At 39.9% G+C, this 18,327-nt stretch overlaps 1 protein-coding gene across 3 annotated transcripts in view; it reads right to left on the bottom strand.

Annotated features, from left to right (window-relative positions):
- Tespa1 (thymocyte expressed, positive selection associated 1) overlaps window positions 1-15,133 on the bottom strand; it is a 32,997-nt gene extending 17,864 nt beyond the window's left edge. Inside the window, exons 1-9 of one of the 3 annotated variants that reach the window (XM_048362637.1) lie at window positions 14,971-15,133; window positions 14,212-14,254; window positions 7,577-7,623; window positions 6,910-6,963; window positions 5,790-5,826; window positions 5,216-5,314; window positions 3,338-3,546; window positions 1,846-2,630; window positions 675-768 (exon numbers count right to left, since the gene is read on the bottom strand). In XM_048362637.1, coding sequence (XP_048218594.1) covers window positions 675-768; window positions 1,846-2,630; window positions 3,338-3,546; window positions 5,216-5,314; window positions 5,790-5,826; window positions 6,910-6,963; window positions 7,577-7,623; window positions 14,212-14,254; window positions 14,971-15,133 — 1,531 coding nt within the window. The remainder of the gene's footprint in view (window positions 1-674; window positions 769-1,845; window positions 2,631-3,337; window positions 3,547-5,215; window positions 5,315-5,789; window positions 5,827-6,909; window positions 6,964-7,576; window positions 7,624-14,211; window positions 14,255-14,970) is intronic. The other 2 variants (XM_048362656.1, XM_048362646.1) reach the window with 2 other exon arrangements.
- Between the last annotated feature and the right edge of the window lie 3,194 nt (window positions 15,134-18,327).

The raw sequence follows: 18,327 nt of genomic DNA, 5'->3' as shown, positions 1-18,327 counted from the left end.
CCTGAACTCAAAACCCAATACCCAATAAAATGAATTAAATGCACATTCTCATGTCTAGTCCAGGCCTACTAAATTTGAAACTCTGAGTCAGGGCCCAACCACTTTTTTTAACAAGAATTTTAAAGAACTTCAGATCTTTTCTAAGGTCTGAGTACCACTGATTTAGAGAAATATTTCCATAAATATGTATTTCATATTATATACATATTCCATATATATATGGAATTATTGGATATCGGATTTTTTTCATCATGGGTATATACTTGTTTTTCATTTCCTTATTGTTAAAGTGATGTATAGAGGGGATACAGTTTCATACGTAAGGCAATGAGTACATTTCTTATCCAACTTGTTACCTCCTCCCTCATTTCCCCCCCGCCTCCCACCTCCCCACTTCCCTTCCCCCCTATGAGTTGTGTTTACACCACATAGTTTTTAAGTATTGATGTTGCATTGGTTTGCCTTTTTATCTTTTGTCTCTTGATTTTGGTATTCTCTTTCCCTTCCCTAGTTCCAAGACACATACATACAAAATCCAGGGTACCAAAATCACTTGCAGTGATATCAGGGGTAAAACCACAGGAAAGAAAGACAAAAAGGGATATACACTTTTAAAAAAAATTTCCCCAGGAGAGTAAAATATGCAGCCAACTTCAAGACATGGACCCACTTACTTTGTGAGTCTTTGCCGAGGTAATTCTGGTCAAAGCAGGGCTGTCTGGGTTTGCCAGGGCAACAGTTCTCCTCCTCTTCATTGTTCCTTTGCCCCTGTAATGAAGATCCCAACATCCCTCAGTCAGAGCCCATATAGGGGAGGAAATCTGGGTGTGTTTGAGAAATTTGGCCTCTTCTGCATGTCAGGGACCCAGTAATGAGGAGGGAGTTAGAAGCTGAGGTGCAATTCTACATCCAATGAGACATATCTGTGAATTATGTTGCAAATAACCACAGATGTTTCTGTGTAGCCAAAGCTGAGAGTTCTTCCAAGGTACCCTGATAGTTAATGGCAGCACCATCTTCAGACCAGGTAAGAGGACTGCCAAACTTCAGATGGTTCACACAGGTGAATGTAAACGATGTGTTCATTTAAATCCTGTACTACTTCTAGAACTTGCACTGGTTACCTCTAAATCAGTGGGTCAAATGGACCTGAGTTGGATGTAGGAAACTGCATTGGCATCTGTTCTCTCAAAGGCTGACCTCTCCGTGAAGGGGAGGCAGGTAATCTCTAGGCCTAAGTGAGACCAATGGATGGCCATTTATATACATAAAGTATTGTAATATTGGATAGGCAGGCTAGGTATGTAAGATTCCTATGGTGTAGAAGATGTATAATCATAAGATGAGAGGGGATAGATAAGAGGCTAAGGAGAAGTTCTGCTTATTTCTGTTTTCTTGCACAAGAGCCCTAAGAATAAAATTTCCATATGAATCTGGACTTCTGAATCATAATGGCTACATATTTGCTAAGGCTGAAGAGAGTATAGTGTTTTTCATAGTGTTTAATGCATAGGTAACCTGCATTTGTACATTTATGAAGACTACCTGTCAATGTTAAGGGCAGGTGTGTTCATCAAAACCTTCAGTGGAGATCAGATCAGATAAGAATTACAAAAGTGGCTTTGAAGTCTGAACACTCTGAAGAGACCAGAGTCATTTCTCTTTCTCTTTTGCATTAACATACTTCCAAAAGTTTCTGAATTTACTTCAAGAAGTGATATATCTGGCCCAAACTGGACACCTGGATCTCCTTTGCTCTTGAAGCCTTTCTCCTGCATCATCTGCACAAGAATATGGAGGAGGAGCTTGTCTCTACCAGCCTCTCCTTCCATCCAATCCACTCACCTCTTCAGTGTCAAAAGTGTCCTGGGACTGTTGGGTTACATGTTGGTACATTTCTGGCCTGTTTGGGATCTGCTTCCACCTCTGCTGGATGTTGGAGAGATCCAATGGCTCCACTTTCCGGTCCAGAGGGCTCTTTGGAAATAGGCATTTTCTCGTTTGGCTCTTTCTTTTCCAGAAAGTCTTATTCTTGTCTGAATGGCTTTCCTGTAGACCACACAGTTCTTTTTCTAGCTGTGCAGGGTTTGGGCTGCATGGTGGCTCCGTTTTGTTTAGAGACTGTGCCCAGCAGGATGGCTCAGTCTTACAATGCAGAATTTGTGGTATTGCCAGGGTTCCTTGCTGTTCCTCTGTCAGGCAGAGGAGTAACGGAAAGGAGGAAGCAGGAAGTTTTGTATCTCCAATGGAGGGTACGGGATCATCCCCTGGGCCTTTTTCAAAGCCAGGTCCTTTCTGGAGGACTAGTTTCTCTCCTCTCACTTTGTCTATCACTTCCCACACCACTTGGCCCAAGCTGTTCCTTTTCGGGGTGTTGCAATGTAACAACAGCCGGCCTCTGGAACCTGTATATAGGCACATTTTGGAGATAGCTTTCCGGAGGCGTTCTCTAGGTGAGTGGGGTTCAGGCTCTGGGGTCAGAATCTTGATGGATGGCACATTGGTGGGGTTATAGTTCCAGAACATGTGTGATGGTGTAAACTTCTGGATAGGTGTCTTAGATACATAGGAATAGAGACAGAAGAAGGCATCTGCAGTGACAGCCAGTGTTTGCACCTGCTTAAACCTGCCTGGGTATAAACATTGAACATGGTGATTCAAGGAATAATCAGAAAATTACCTCTTTAAATGTCTCCCTGCAAAAACCCTCCCAGAGCTCTGATTCTAGAGACAAGCTGCTTCTTTGTCCTGTTTAGATTTCAGACATCCATGGTCCCTTTCTTATCTTTCTTGACTCCTTATGCTCACTAGATGTCTCCACTAGGAAATAAATGATATGTAAAGATATTGTGCTGCTTTGATTCAGATGCAGGAAGGCCTAAAAGGTACAATGATGGTCTGAGGATTTTTAAAAATTTTTGCTGTTTTTGTTGGTCATATGGATTGAACTCAGGGTTTGGGCACTATCCTTGAGCCACTCAGGCTCAAGGCCAACACTCTACCACTTTGAGCTACAGATCCACTTCCAGTTTTTTGGTGGTTAATTGTAGATATGAGTCTCATAGGCTTTCCTGCCCCGGCTGGCTGTGAACCATGGTCCTCAGATCTCAGCCTCCTGGGTAGCTAGGATTGCAGGTATGATGTACCTGGACCTGGCTTAGACTATTTGTTCAAGAGAAAGAAATAGGTGAAAGACTCCTCTATTTTTAGTGGAAACAGAAGAGACAAAGGGTTTAATGAAGCTATTCAAGAAAAAGTAGATTTTGAAGACACTGAGCCCTGTTGGGAATGGAGAGTTTGGTGGAGAAGTGGAGCTGGGCACTTTGGTAACACTCACTGGCCAGCATGAGGCAGGGGTCCTCCATCTCAATCCTCTGCACCTGGGACTTCAGAAAGAGCTGGAAATTGATGCCTTTGGCCTGGGAGGGGTTGATAAAAAATCTTGCAGAGATCCGACATGTGTCTTTGTGGTCCTCTTGGCCAAAGCCAAGACTGAAGAGGACATCTTCTGCATCTTCTTCTACCTGGTCCAGAATCTCAGAGATGCTAAAAGGATGGGGGTAGGGGAGGACAGGATTGAGCGTAAATATGAGATGCTTTCAGACTGTAAGTCCAAAACATACAATAACCCTACCTTTTAGTATGACTTTGAGAAAAGTTTTCACTACTCCGCACTTGAATTCTGACTGAAGCATGGGAAGCACATTCTGTATCTGGCTATAGACCTCCATAAAACGTTAGTACAGTGCTTAGAGCTACATGTAGTGGATGAAAATAAAGTTAAGTAGATACAAAATCCTTTCAGAAAATTTTTTAAAAAGCAGTTCTCCACTTGGGATGCTGTATTAGAGCTGGCTTTTGGCAAGTGTTTTGCAACTTCCCATTCAACTTGCCATGGGAGTGGTGTGAGACAATCAGGAATTAAGCAGACTTCATTCCAAAGGTAAACATTCATCAACAGTGATGGGAATCTCCATATCAGCAGGGAGGAGCCAGAAAAGATCACCACGCCCCTCAGTCTGTTAACTCCCTGCAGGGTCCCAAAAGATGTGAATCTGCTGTGTTCTCACAGTTCCATGTTGCTCCCATGGCCCACTGACCACCCTCCCCCAAAGACCCCTCTTGATTCTCAGGTAAACTTCACCAAGACCTTAGCTGAAAATTCAGGCATGTCTGAATCAGGGGACACCCTAAAGCCCAAACAAGACAGCTTGCACAATAATCCCCAAGCAGGACTATCTTCTACAACTACAAAAACATTCCAGAGAACTCTCATATTTAAACCCTCAACTCCCTATGTTCCCAGCTTTTTGTTTCTCTAGCTCTGCTCAGTGATATGTGGAATCCCACGGCAGCCATGATGAAAGTCTGTTCTGATTAGTTGAAGACTCTGCCTTCTTTCTCTCCTTTCATCTGTTTGATCTTTCCGAACAAATGGGTTTGTTCAAAACCTGATTTTGAGAGCTCTACTTAATGTTTTTTTGTTATCTTCAAGTAGTTGTACAAAGGAGTTGCCATTTAACAAAGCAGTTTATGAATACATATATCTTGATCAATGTCACTCCTTTCAACATTCTCACCCATCCCTCCTTCACTCCTTCTTAATTTTGTTGAATATACATTCCCCCCCCCCCCACCTTCTTTTCTTCATTCATCTATGCCTTTTCCCTTGATTTTTGAGAACACTCTTCCTGGTGTTTGCTTTTGCTGAACTTTGATTTTGGCTTTCTAAGGATTTACACTATTTGAGATCTCCCTTGAATCTACTGTATTTCAGTTTTTTGTTTGTATGCACTTGCATATCACCCAATGTATTTTCTTATGAGTTTGTAAGGTAAATGTAGCTCTTAGGTGTAAGGGAAAACTTTGGGCCTGACTTACTTCATTTAACATAATTCTATCTAGTTCTATTTTTAGGAGAACATCCCTGTGCCCCAGGGCACTGTGGCATACTCTTTACTGTTCCTTCAGTATAAGATTCAGCTGAAGAGACACCCATATTTTACATACAGCATCCAGCCCTGAGGAGAGGATTATTCCATATACCCTAGCACTCTTTACACATGTATGGTCAGATTTTTCTCATATGCATTGACAGTATATAAAGGCTTTCATAATGTATTCCAGAAAAAATAGTGGGTGATAGCTGTTGGTTCTGTTATCCTCTGTGTCATTCTTCTCTATCCTTCCAAGCCCTAATAGACTTAGTACCTACCTTGAATTAGTCTTGTTAGTCCCACTGGTCATGCTGCTGGAAGCCAGACTACAGCCCAGATTAAGTAGCTGGCCAGGCCTTGCTGTCTGGAGAAAATTCCTGCAGAGATCAAAGCTGATGTCATGTGAATTTTGTAACCAATCTTATCACTGTGGCTTCAAACTCCCCTCACTGAGCATATACACCCTCAGCTGGTCACTATGAAACATAGCCAATGTTTTCATTGTGTCTTACAACCCCCCCCCCCCCCCGCCCCCGGCTCTGAATCAGTAGCTCTTTGTTCTTAACCTCTCTGACTTTCACACCTCCTCTAGCTCACTATTTCTTTTCTTTTCTTTTTTGGCCAGTCCTGGGGCTTGGACTCAGGGCCTGAGCACTGTCCCTGGCTTCTTTTTGCTCAAGGCTAGCACTCTGCCACTTGAGCCACAGTGCTACTTTCTGTATATGTGGTGCTGGGGAATTGAACCCAGGGCCTCATGTATACGAGGCAAGCACTCTTGCCACTAGGCCATATCCCCAGCCCCTCTAGCTCACTATTTCTTAAGAAGATATCATGGCTGCCCCTGATACTTACCTGGAGAAGAGCTTGCCATTGGCATCTAGCAGTGTGGCTAGATAAGAAGAGAAATGCAAAGAACAAGTTAGAAGGGGGAAAATCCACCTATGTGGCTTCCTGAACTTCAAGAGAGAGAGAGAGAGAGAGAATGAAAAAGCTCTACTATCTTCCTTTACCATTACTATATGATAGATGAATTATTTCGATTCTGGTTCTATTATTTGTTTCTTTTTCCTTTTTTTTTTTTTTTTTTTTTTTTTGGCAGTATTGGGGTTGAAATGTAAACCCTTATGCTTGCCAGGTAGGTGTTTGTTGCATCCCTGGAGCCATACCCCCATACTTTTGGTTTCCATTATTTGCTTTTAATAAAGCCACATTTGTGCCTGGATCAAGTTAGACCACAATAAACCCAACATATTTGCAGAGTTAGGGTAACAGGCCTACAACACTGAATCCAATCATTTATTGATTGAGATAGAGACTCACTTTTGGCCTGTCCTGGCCTTCAATTATGATTCTCATGAGCTTCCCCTTCCAAGTAGTTACAATGATAGGTTCTTAGTGAAGTCTCAAGATTTAGCTACCATAGCCCAGAAGAGAATACTCAGGCTTGAAGCTTCTGAAATTTTGATCCATGATATCTGGCCAAGAGCCCTTATGTCTTGAGGAGAGGAGTTATATAGCTCTTCAGGCTCAGGTTCCTGTTCTGCCATCTGGGTCTCTATAGGTACCAGGAGACACTGGTGGATGGCTGTGTCCTATCTTTTATTTGAGCCCCTATCCTTTGGCCAGGCTACCTCTTAAATTCAGTTATCAGACGTCTTTGGAATTCTTATAGAGAAAAAAGTCTCTTAAATATCTGAGCAGCAAGTGTTATGGTGATTTTTACATCATTTTCCAAGGGGCCAAGGGAAAACAAACAATGGACCAGTAGGAGATATAATAGACTGGTTAAAAGTTTCTGATCACACGATACTCTCTGATTTTACATGATATTATAGAATTATTTTTCCACTCCAGATAGGAGCCCAGGAAAACCTGATTATTTCTAAAGTTGTTTTTTCTTTCTCTTCCATCTGTAATTCAACCAATATATTGCCTCTTCCTGGTCTCAGCTTCAGAGAGTAGGACCACTCACCCTCTGCTCCAAGGGTCAAGTCATCTTCAAAGCTGATCCCATGGCTGTAGCACCCTATCAAATAATCAACCAAAGATCACACAGGTGCATACAAAAAACAAAACAAAACAAAAAAGTCAGAACACATACACACATGCATGCACACCTACATACATGAACATCCCCATGTGTCCTTGGATTTACATGACAAAACAAGTACACTAGGTATCCAATGTTAGAGAAACTACCCTGAGCTTAACATATGCTATCTCAACTGCAAGCATGTCTAGATTCAGAATCTCACATATGCCCACTGGTAACTAGTCTGTGTCTTGTATACATGGTCAGCTACCCAATCTTCAGATCAATAGTAAGCACATGAGGGTATACAACACACACACACACACACACACACACACACACACACACACACTGATTGTCTCATAGCAGTGGTTGTTATCAGAACAACCACTCACATTCCTACAGCCTGTGATTTGGCCAACAACTATTTTCCTAACATCTTGGACTTCCCCAAGTGAAAGTGACAAGTGAAAGGTGATTTTCAGGCCCTAAAGACAGCCAGGCACTTTGCCACACACATATTTATGCCTGTTGGCATATATAAATACTCACACACTTTACAGAGCTGTATCACTATCCATACGGAAGAGAATGAGTCTAAACTCACCATTGTCTGTAGACTCTCCTGTGTCTTCAGCAAGATCTTCAGTGTCTCTAAAACCCAAAAACAATCACTACATTATTTCAGTGTGTTTTTTCCTCAAATATCTTTCACATGCTCATTTCACTTTTCAGTGGAAGAAAGATGGTAGCACTTAACTAGGTTTGTGTGTGTGTGTGTGTGTGTGTGTGTGTGTGTGTGTGTGTGTGTGTTGCTGTCCCTTTGCTTTTTTGCAATAGAACATTATATTTTGCTAGCACTCAATGACTTGAGCAACAACTCCACTTCTGGCATTTGGGGTACTTAACTGGAGATACGCTCATGGACTTTCTTACGTGGGTTAGTTTTGAAGCACAATCCTCAGATCTCGGCCTCCTGATTAGCTAGGGCTGTAGGCATGAGCCACTGGCACCCAGCTAGCTTGCTTTTTATATTGGAGAACACTAAGTTCCAGTGGTTACTTGAGTCACAGACTCATAGATCTAGTCATGAGGAGATGGGACTGAAATATACTACGTTTTTCATTTTGCTGGCACTTCCTTGGTTGTATTGTCTAAAGTCTGCTTTGTGATGATCCTTCCAATCTTTAGGTAAAGTAGGAAAGGAAAATTAAGAAGGAAAACTGAGGAAGATATAGTGGAGAAGAGGAATCTGTGGCCATAACAAATGCAAACATTTTTTTTTTATCTTGAAACTTTTAGGTCACTTGTTCACCCACACCCTCTATTTTTCTCAGAATTGTGTTCATTCTGACTATCATGTCTTTCAGGAAACAGAAAAAAATGCATCGTGGTTAGAGATAGTTTTAGATTTTATGATATTGTCTTATCAAACATTTACTATCTCTACCAGAAGAACAATTTTACAAAGCAAATCATTACATCTATTGGCATTTTTTGCTGGAAGCTTCCTTTTAATAGCAGAAAATTCAGCCATGTTTTTGAAAATCTGAATTTTATGTCCTTATGGAAAAAAACTATTTCACATGTATTATAAAAGGTAAAATTATGCTCAACCTAATTAAGAATGGGTAATTTGAATAAGACAACTACAAGTACAAATGGATATTTTTTAATATATAATTCTACACGAATATTTTGTAATATAATACTACAAACACTATATTGTTAATGGAATTTAATACTTATGATTACTAAAAACTACAACTAATAAAGCTATTTACCACTAGAATATGGCATTTATTATTATATTTAATATTTGCCTCATAGCTACATAGAACACATTTACAATTCTTTGTCAGAAATGTTTGGGATCAGAAGCATTTTAGATACCTTATTTCCAATTGTTACAATTTTCACAAAGATATCTAGTAAGATATATTAGGCCAGAGGCCTAAGTTTAAAGATAAAATTTAGTTATGTTTAATAAACATATAGCTTGAAGGCAACTTTATATAATGCTTGCAATAAAGTACCCATCACACAAAGTCAAATGTGGAATGTTTCCACTCCTGTTGTCCTGTTGACACTCAAAAAATATCATATTTATTTTGGGGCTGGGGATATGGCCTAGTGACAAGAATGTTTGCCTCATATACATGAGGCCCTGGGTTCCATTCCCCAGCACCACATATACAGAAAACGGCCAGAAGTGGCGCTGTGGCTCAAGTGGCAGTGTGCTAGCCTTGAGCAAAAAGAAACCAGGGACAGTGCTCAGGCCCTGAGTCCAAGCCCCAGGACTGGCCCCAAAAAATCATATTTTGAAGCATTTTGGACAGAATTACCAATGCCATTTCTAGAGCCTACTATTCCTCTTGTGCTCAATGGAAATGCCTACATATATTCTCCTTAAGAAATACTAGGCAGATGGCTGGGAATATGGCCTAGTGTTAAAGTGCTCACCTTGTATACATGAAGCCCTGGGTTCAAGTCCTCAACACCACATATATAGAAAAAGCCGGAAGTGGCACTGTGTCTCAAGGGGTAGAGTGATAGCCTTGAGCAAAAAGAAGCCAGGGGGCTGGGGATATAGCCTAGTGGCAAGAGTGCCTGCCTCGGATACACGAGGCCCTAGGTTCGATTCCCCAGCACCACATATACAGAAAACGGCCAGAAGCGGCGCTGTGGCTCAAGTGGCAGAGTGCTAGTCTTGAGCGGGAAGAAGCCAGGGACAGTGCTCAGGCCCTGAGTCCAAGGCCCACGACTGGCCAAAAAAAAAAAAAAAAAAAAAAAGAAGCCAGGGACAATGTGCAGGCCCTGAGTCCACACCCCAGGACTGGCAACCAAAACAAAAACAAAAACAAAAAAGAAAAGAAATACTAAGCAAAATAACCCAGGAAAGACACCCTGGAGTCTGTATCAATTGTAAAACATAAAGACTCTATAAGAACTGTACAATTTAATTCTATAATCCAACAAAAAGCAGTGACCTACAACTGCATGTAAGTACATGAATGAAGATCACAATGGAAAATGTAAAAATAAAACACACAAACAGGCAAAGTAATGCATGTTGTAGAATCCTATTTATGCAAAATTCAAGAAATTCTGAAACTTATTCATGAGCCTAAATTAGTTACCCTCAGGCAGAAGTGTGAGTGGAAGGTCTCAGAAAGGAGGCTTTTAAAGAATTCATAATGTCTGCTTTAAGTTTCCTTGTTCTAGTACTCTGGTGAAAATTCTTCACAGTGTGTATTAAACACTCATTTAACTTCCAATGAGACTAGCACACATTTATCCAATTTATATTAAAAATTAAATTGCAACATACATATGTAAGTATGTGTGATACTTCAATAAAAATTTACATTGAAATATGACTAATAAAATTCCTGGTTTGTCCGAAGCAAATTTCATTGATATTTATGAGTCTTTATTGGGTATTTGTCCTACAGTTCATTGGTTGTTGGATATTTGTAATTTCTTGCTGGCAACCAGCCCAGCATGAGCCCATAGGCAGGACACTTTCCTATGTGTATGTAGTATTTACTCTAACAGTAGACAAGGAATAATTGTATTGCTGTGTTCTCACTGAACATGATCCTTTGAGACTTCTTAGCTATCATCCAAGCATGAGGCATTTCAAGCATTGTAGCACAGGCCACCAAATTTGATGGATAGGGATAGGATCCATCTCTGTTCCCTTCTTTCCTCCCATGCTTTGATAGGTCCCTTAGCAAAGTCTCTCTCAAACCTAAGATAGAAGCATTGAAGTAATACTTCTCTATTATATTCAGTTCATAAACACACAGTAGAGAAGCATAAAAATAAAGCATAAAAATTGTTGTATTCTAGAAAATATGTCTATCTTCTCGTACTTCCCCTGTATGTATATCTGCAGAATTAAGTGGAAGCTCATCTAGATGACTTGGGGCCCTCAAATTTCCTCTGATGAGTCACAAATAACGAAGTCCTGCCTCAAAAAATCCCCTGAGAACTTTAGTAGAGAAAAGGTAAAGAGCCATAGTTTGTCACACATGTGCATTGTAATCCTGTAGTAGAATGGGCTGCACCTAGATTCAGTTGCATTGAGAGAAAGTAACACTAACTTGCCAAGGGCAAGAATGGATTTTCTTAAAGAACTTGTCAGAGAAGAAAACCTTGCTACCACTAAAAAGCAAATATAAATTCAATGGTTTTGAAACCGAATTGGAAAAGTACCTCCCAGAGCACTAGCCACATTGGAGACAGTTTTAACCAGAGAATATGGGGTCCCTTTCCTCTGTGGTCCTGGCAGTCAAAGAATCAATGGCCACAGTGAGTCATACGTCATACACTCCAGTGTACTTTTCCTCCCACCACCATTCGTAATCGCCATTGTCATTATTCAACTCTTACTATTTCCCTACAGAATGAACAAGTTCAGGCACATGTGGCCTAAATGACAGGGATTATATTCTGAGAAATACATTCTTAGATAACTTCATCAATGTGCAAATATCACATATAATCTTAGGGGACTCCTGGTCTCTATGAAGTTGGTCACTGGCTAAAGTTGTGGCTACACAATGCATGACTGTATCCCATATTTATTAGAGAGAAAATAGAAAAACACAGAAATATGGATATGTATATACGTACGTATATAAATCTAACAATTTCCCTTCCAAAGAGAAATGTTAAGTGTGCTAATCACGCTTTATGGGCTTTCTGAAGTTTGAATATAGGAGTGTTAGCAAAGCACAGAGAAGTGGAGAACTATGAGAGATACCATGCAATTATTCTGCCTGTGAACATGCTGATATATTTGCCTCAGAAATAAATAAAATATTAAGTAAAATACATAATGGAATATAAAGTAATAAAAATGAAGTAAATAATAAAGATACAAATGATGTGTTGCCCTATCCTTTCTGCCCACTAGAGGATTCCATCCATTATTGAAAGGATGATGAGTATCATTTTTGACGATTTGCTTTCTGATAAATAAGTAGATAGATGGATCTTTCTACAGGTAGACTCATTTTGTGAAATATTAATTAAGTGTAAACCTCCATTTATTTTTATTAACTTATATTTATTTTACTTATATATTGGCAGTACTTGGCTCTTTGCAAGGCAAGTGTTCTGTCACTTGAAACAACCACACCTCCTCCAGCCATTTTTGCCTTTAGGTTTTTTTGTTAGATATGATGTCCTATTTTTGGCCAGGGCTCATTTAGAATATTTTCCTTTATCTATGGTCTCTAACATATCTGGGACCACTATAGCACACCACCATACCCAGTATATTTGTTGAGATGGGGTCTTGCTAATTATTTGCCCAGGCTAGCAGCTCTAAACTATGACCCTTCCATTCTCCATCTTCTGAGTTAGAGAACTGAATTACAGAACTGAACCACTGTGTCCAGCTATTTTTTAAATAAACAAAACAACTAATTTTTTTACAGTTGGATTAGATTTCTAAAACATTGTCTTCAACTCATAGATCTAAGCAATTCTCCTGCCTCAACTTCCCTAGTAGCTAGAACAACAAACTCATGCTCATACTAGCAAGCCAGACGTAAAGTTTCTCCTTCTAAGCGGCATCATAGAGCATGGAGCACCTACCCCTGTATCATCTCATTTCAAATTGACATGAATCTTTGGAAATTTGTGATGGGACTGTCCTACTTTGCAGGAGTGGGAGAAGAAAAGAATTTATTGCTTACATACAATTTGTTACACGAGAATTTATTTCCCCAAATCTTGGAAAGTTTCACTCCTTAGACCACATTTTTCATGACAAGTTTGGGTTTGGGACTTTGCAGAATGTGGATGGGGGAATGGTGATTTCTAGAACTGACATTCTTGTATTTCTGAGAATTCAGCTAGAATAGCTGGTGTGTGTGTATGTATGTGTATTTTAAAATACTTTGCACCATTTCAGGTGATGAAGACCATCAGACATTAGACAAGTGAAAACTTAATGACTGCTGACTTGAACTGACAGGGGTGGCTAATAAGATCAAGATTTTAACTGAGCTAATGATTCTTCGGGGTAAATTTGGTCTAGCCCTTTAAAACCAAAGGCAGTATTTATTCCTATGTACCTCAACAAGACCCACAAACATTTCTATGACAATAATGCTTTTCCCCTCCAGAATTTTCAGGACAGCTCCACTGACTTTGAAGTCACTGAATTGTGAATAAGATGAGGACATAAAGAAAACATAACTTGTGAACATCAGAAACAAACACAAAGTAAGCCCATATTGTCATCACCTTCCAGAGTTAAAATAAACAACCTTAAGTTGTTCATTATCATTTATTTCCTACCCAGAAAGCCCAATTTGTTGTCCATTAATGGATGGGTGTATTTTGAAGGATATATACAGTTTGAAAGATGTGTGGAGGAGGCATAAGGAGCAGGCAGAAGTTTCACAGGTTCGGAGAATTTGTGCTAATAGGATGAATCACACTTAAGTAGGTTGCAGACTGGGCTGGGGATATAGCCTCGTGGCAAGAGTGCTTGCCTCGTATACATGAGCCCTGGGTTCGATTCTCCAGCACTACATATACAGAAAACAGCCAGAAGTGGCGCTGTGGCTCAAGTGGCAGAGTGCTAGCCTTGAGCAAAAAGAAGCCAGGGACAGTGCTCAGGCCCTGAGTCCAAGGCCCAGGACTGGCCAAAAAAATAAAAATAATAAAATAAATAAAAATAAAGTAGGCTGCAGACGCTTACCTTTGTATTTGTGGAGACTGAATCTAAAATGGTAGGGGACTGTGGGATAGGGAAGTTTCTATTTGAAAGTGTTTCTGTGAAAAGAGATTATATATATTTTATTTTGAAAGGCCTGGATTTTCATCTCTTTGGATGTCCCTTATGCTAACCCTGAGCCTTCCAGTTTCTAGAGTAGAAACAAAGAGCACAGCCCTGCCTTGCTCCTCATATAGACCGTTTTCCAACTTCTCTTTTGTCTCACAATGGAAGACTCTGTACCAAAAGGGATCTAGAGCTCAGCCCAGTCATTCCCTGTAGAAACAGATTTTTTATTTCTTGTTAGAGTTAGCCTGGTGACCACTGTGGCATATGACCAAATTCTGAATCATCAGTTGACTCCCAAATCCCTTTAACACACTTTCCAACAACCTTATTCCCCAGGCTTTGTTCAAATCCATTTTCTGAGTTCTCAAGGGTCACAGATATAAGAACAGCCAACCGTCACCCACCTCCAGTCCCACTACCTGTCCAGCACTCACCCACAATCCTGTAGCCAGTCTTCAATCTTATTGATTGGAGTTCCTAGAAAGGAAGACACCAGGTCTTGTGAGAACTCATGGAAACCACACCTTGTTGGTATAACTCATTCCAATCCACAGTTTATCCTGGTAGAAACCATGATAATTTTTTCCCATCCTACAAAGCATTTCCTTTTTTATTTTTTTTGGTGTAGTTCCTGGGGCTTAAACTCAAGGCTTGGGTGCTTGTCCACTAGGCTTTTCTGCTCAAGGCTAGCACTCTACCACTTGAGCTGCAGTTTTACTTCTGGATTTTTTTTTTTTTTTGTAGTTTATTGGACATAAGAATCTCATAGACTTTCCTTCTCAGGCTGGCTGCACTCTCCTGAAGTAGCTAGGTTTACAGGTGTGAATCACAGATGCCCAGCTTCCACAAAGCTTTACTTTAAGATAGGTGAGAAAAACACCTATTTTAAGGTAAGGGAGGAATATAGCTGTATATAAAGGGAGCAGATATTTTCCTTTCACCAGCAAACCTGAAAAATGCCCAAGACATTGGGTTCACTGCTTTCTATTCTGGAAAAAAAAAAGAAATAGAGAATAAAGGAAAGTGTATCTCTGTGGCTTTAAAAAAAAGTTCCCAACATAATGCATCATTTTGTGTCCCTTCATGCCCCCATTCCAGTATACTAATATCACCTAGTCAAAATGGGACTTGTAGTTGTTGTCATAATTCTTCCTACCATGTGGGATGCTAAGTAATGCCTAACAACCTCTTACCTTCCCGGAAAACATCATCCAGGCTGGAAGGCCCAGGACCTGGGACATCCTGAAGGGCAGCCGCAGCCTCTTCTTCAAGAACCTGTGTCTGCCAGTTACGACTCTGTAGCAGCCAGGCCCTTCTTTTCTCCCAAGAAGTTGGACTCAACACAGAAGCCTCCATGGGCCTCAGTGACTTCCCACAGGCTGATGTTGTCGTAAGAACTGAAACACAGTGATAGTCCCTCATCCTCTGCTCAAGGTTTCCTCCTCACAAGGGATACAGGGATATGATCTCTCTGCTTATTCAAGAGGCCTGAGGAGATGCTGAGCCCACCTTCTTCTCTGTTCCCCCTCAAAGGTGTAAGTAACAGGTTATGTCTTACAAATCAGTTAAATCTGAAAGCTTGGAACATCACAGAATCAGGGGAGCATAGAGAAAGTTTTATGAACATACACACCTCTCCTGGTGCTAGCTGAATTGCTAAGCCAGTTTGCCTTAATTAGTAAGGATCTTGTCTGTCAGAAGCTTCCATTAAAACTACAACATCTTTGAAATTACAATTTATAGAATTCATGTGACTTTGTCCTACTCATGATATATTAAAAATAAGTTTCAAATATCTAAGATCAAACAGCTTTGCTGAGATCTCACAACCAGAATGTCTCCTCACCTATTGACATTCTGAATTAGGGAGGAAGGGCTGATTGTTTTATCATATTTGACATATAAATGGTCCAGATAGGATTTTTTCTTCACAGAAAAAAAATTCTTTATCTTAAAAAGAAAGGGACACTGCCTGAAATAACTAGTAGGCAGCAATTTAATGGGGAATCACTTTCTAATTTGTCAACCAGTTTCTGTAAGATTGAGTTTCTTACCCTGTTTCATATGTTTATCATTCACTTAACATTATATAACCAGCACCTCTATTTTCTTGCAAAAAGTATAACCCCAGACATAGAATTTAAAGAGGAAAAAAAAGCAAGGATATAACCATCTAATTATCCAGCTAGAGCTTAGAAACACTGAAGGCTAAACAGTTGGTCCTTCCTGCTTCCTCTTCCCCTCTGGCCACACCTACTTCCCACCACAGTGGAAATCACATACTGCACCAGGATTCACTCTGTTGTACCCTCCTATTCCTTTGAGCTGTCATAAAAGCATCAACTTCAGAGCTACACTTTTTGAGCTACACTTCAAGGAAAATTAAAGGAAGAAAACAAAGGCAAGAGTGCTAGTTTCCAGAGACTTCTGTCCTTAAAACTGTGTGTGCGTGTGTGTGTGTGTGTGTGTGACATTCAGTCAATACGTACTAAAATAGGTTTGTTTTTTTTAAGAATCCTAAGCACAGAATATACTTCTAAGATAATAAAATACTTTTGGATGCCTCCCCTTACTAGAGACAAAGCTTGTCAGAAGAAAACTAATGTATCATTACTGCTATCTGATTTACACTTTTTAAAAAAAATTCAGGTCCAGTCCAAAACCGTTTTCCTAGAGGAGATGGCAGTGAATGCTATGAAAACTGACCTTGTGTGTCTTTTTGGAGAAACTTAAATCATTGAATGAAGTTTATATCATAAGGAAGCTTCACACAAGATTATTTTTGGTGGAATTTGGTGGTGAAAGGAACTTCAGAGAAGGGACAAGAAAGCATGATGACAGGAAGGCAAAGTAAAAAAAGAAGAATGGTTAGCAAGATAAAAGGTGAAAAATTAGAGGAAAGAGAGGAGGAACAACTGACTTCCAAATTTCTACCAATCATCACCCAGGAAAATTTAGTCCCTTTCTCTTGTTTCAGTTTCTTGGAGAGGACATGACTGCTCTGGCATTCATTACTTTCAGTACTACACCTTTCTGGATGCAGTATTTTAATGCTGAGTTGCCACTTTATCTAGCAAAGTCTTAGAATCTCATGAGAGTGAGAGGGTTTCAACATCCCCTGTGATATGAATCTCTTCTACATTTCTCCCACATCTCTGAAAATATCTCACAGTCCTAGTGGCTAACTTCTTCTCCACCCCTTCCTGACCACCTATTTTTCCTTAACTTTTTCTTAAATATCCTTTTTCTTCTTCCTCAATGTTTGACACACTCAACCTGAAAATCCAAGCTCTGAACCAACTTCCTCCCCCAGAAGCCAAGCCTAGATTTCACAGCCCATCCTAGACTCATTCCCTAAGTACCTGTCTTGCTTAACTTCTTAGTTTTATAATGCTCTTTGTATATATTTCATAAACTAATTTCATTTATTGTTCACTTTTCTGATTGGCATATAAGCTCTGAGAGGACCAAGGATTTTTGCTAGGATTTTTTGTGGCTAAATTTCTAAAACAGAACCCAACACCTGATAGCAGCGTGGAAAACACTTATTCTCTAAGAAAAATAATATTTTGTAAGTGATTGTTCCCCGTGGAATCTTTATGCCTTACAGATTCACCTTAGAACTATGCAAGGAGATTGATTCAAAACTATACTCCTATTATTTAACTATGTACTTACTAAGTAAGTAAAATATTGGCAGAGGGAAGGTTGAAAACTGGAAAAATGACAAAATGTTATTCTAGGACTCATATCTCCCTCAAGAATCCATATTATTGAAGACAGAGGCTGTATTTATTTGACTATCATCTGTATCTATTCTACTTGTTGTCTGTCTTTATGTCCTGCTTACAGAAATTTCACTCAGTATAAATACCTAAAGGAAAATGCTTGTTGAAATAGAAATTCTTAATGCTTAACAGATGCCAGAGAAAGGTTTGCAAACAAATGGTTATGGTCGTTAAAGCAATGAAAAGACTATGTGGATTCAGAGCTCCACTATTCACTGCAGAAGACAACTATTCTCAGGTAACTCAGCTGGGAATTTGATCACTTGAAGATCCTGCAGTGGTCTCAGATTTAAGAGAAAATATACAAGACAGCCATTCTTCTCAACATGGTACACCTGACATGGGGAAACAGAACAAATGAAGTGCCCCAAATATCCACCATACTTGGGTTGTAAAAGCTGTTCATGGAGTATTCTGTAGAAACACTGTACATAAATACCACCAAAAAAACAAACTCAGGAAAACTACAAATGTCTGGCTTATGGTGATAGGGGGAAGGCCTGAGTATTCATGAGAATTCAGAGGAAGTGGCAAATGATTATCTGATAATGTAGCCACCCTGAATATGTTACAAAGAAATGGAGGACAGATGTTGAGATAGCCGCCCTAAAGGCCTTGGGGCCCCTTGCAATACAGAGAAGGGGCCAGAGGTGCTTTCTCTATATAAGTTGTACAAAAATATATTCCTATAAAGCAACAGAATTTGGCATTGTGAAAAGAATGAATAGGATTTAGGGTGCATGGATGTTCTTCCAAACTTTG

This window comes from Perognathus longimembris, chromosome 1, assembly GCF_023159225.1.
Source record: "Perognathus longimembris pacificus isolate PPM17 chromosome 1, ASM2315922v1, whole genome shotgun sequence".
In the NCBI taxonomy this organism is placed as follows: Eukaryota; Metazoa; Chordata; class Mammalia; order Rodentia; family Heteromyidae; genus Perognathus; species Perognathus longimembris.
Note: the sequence above shows the minus strand (reverse complement) of the source record. Positions and strands in the feature narration are given on the sequence as shown.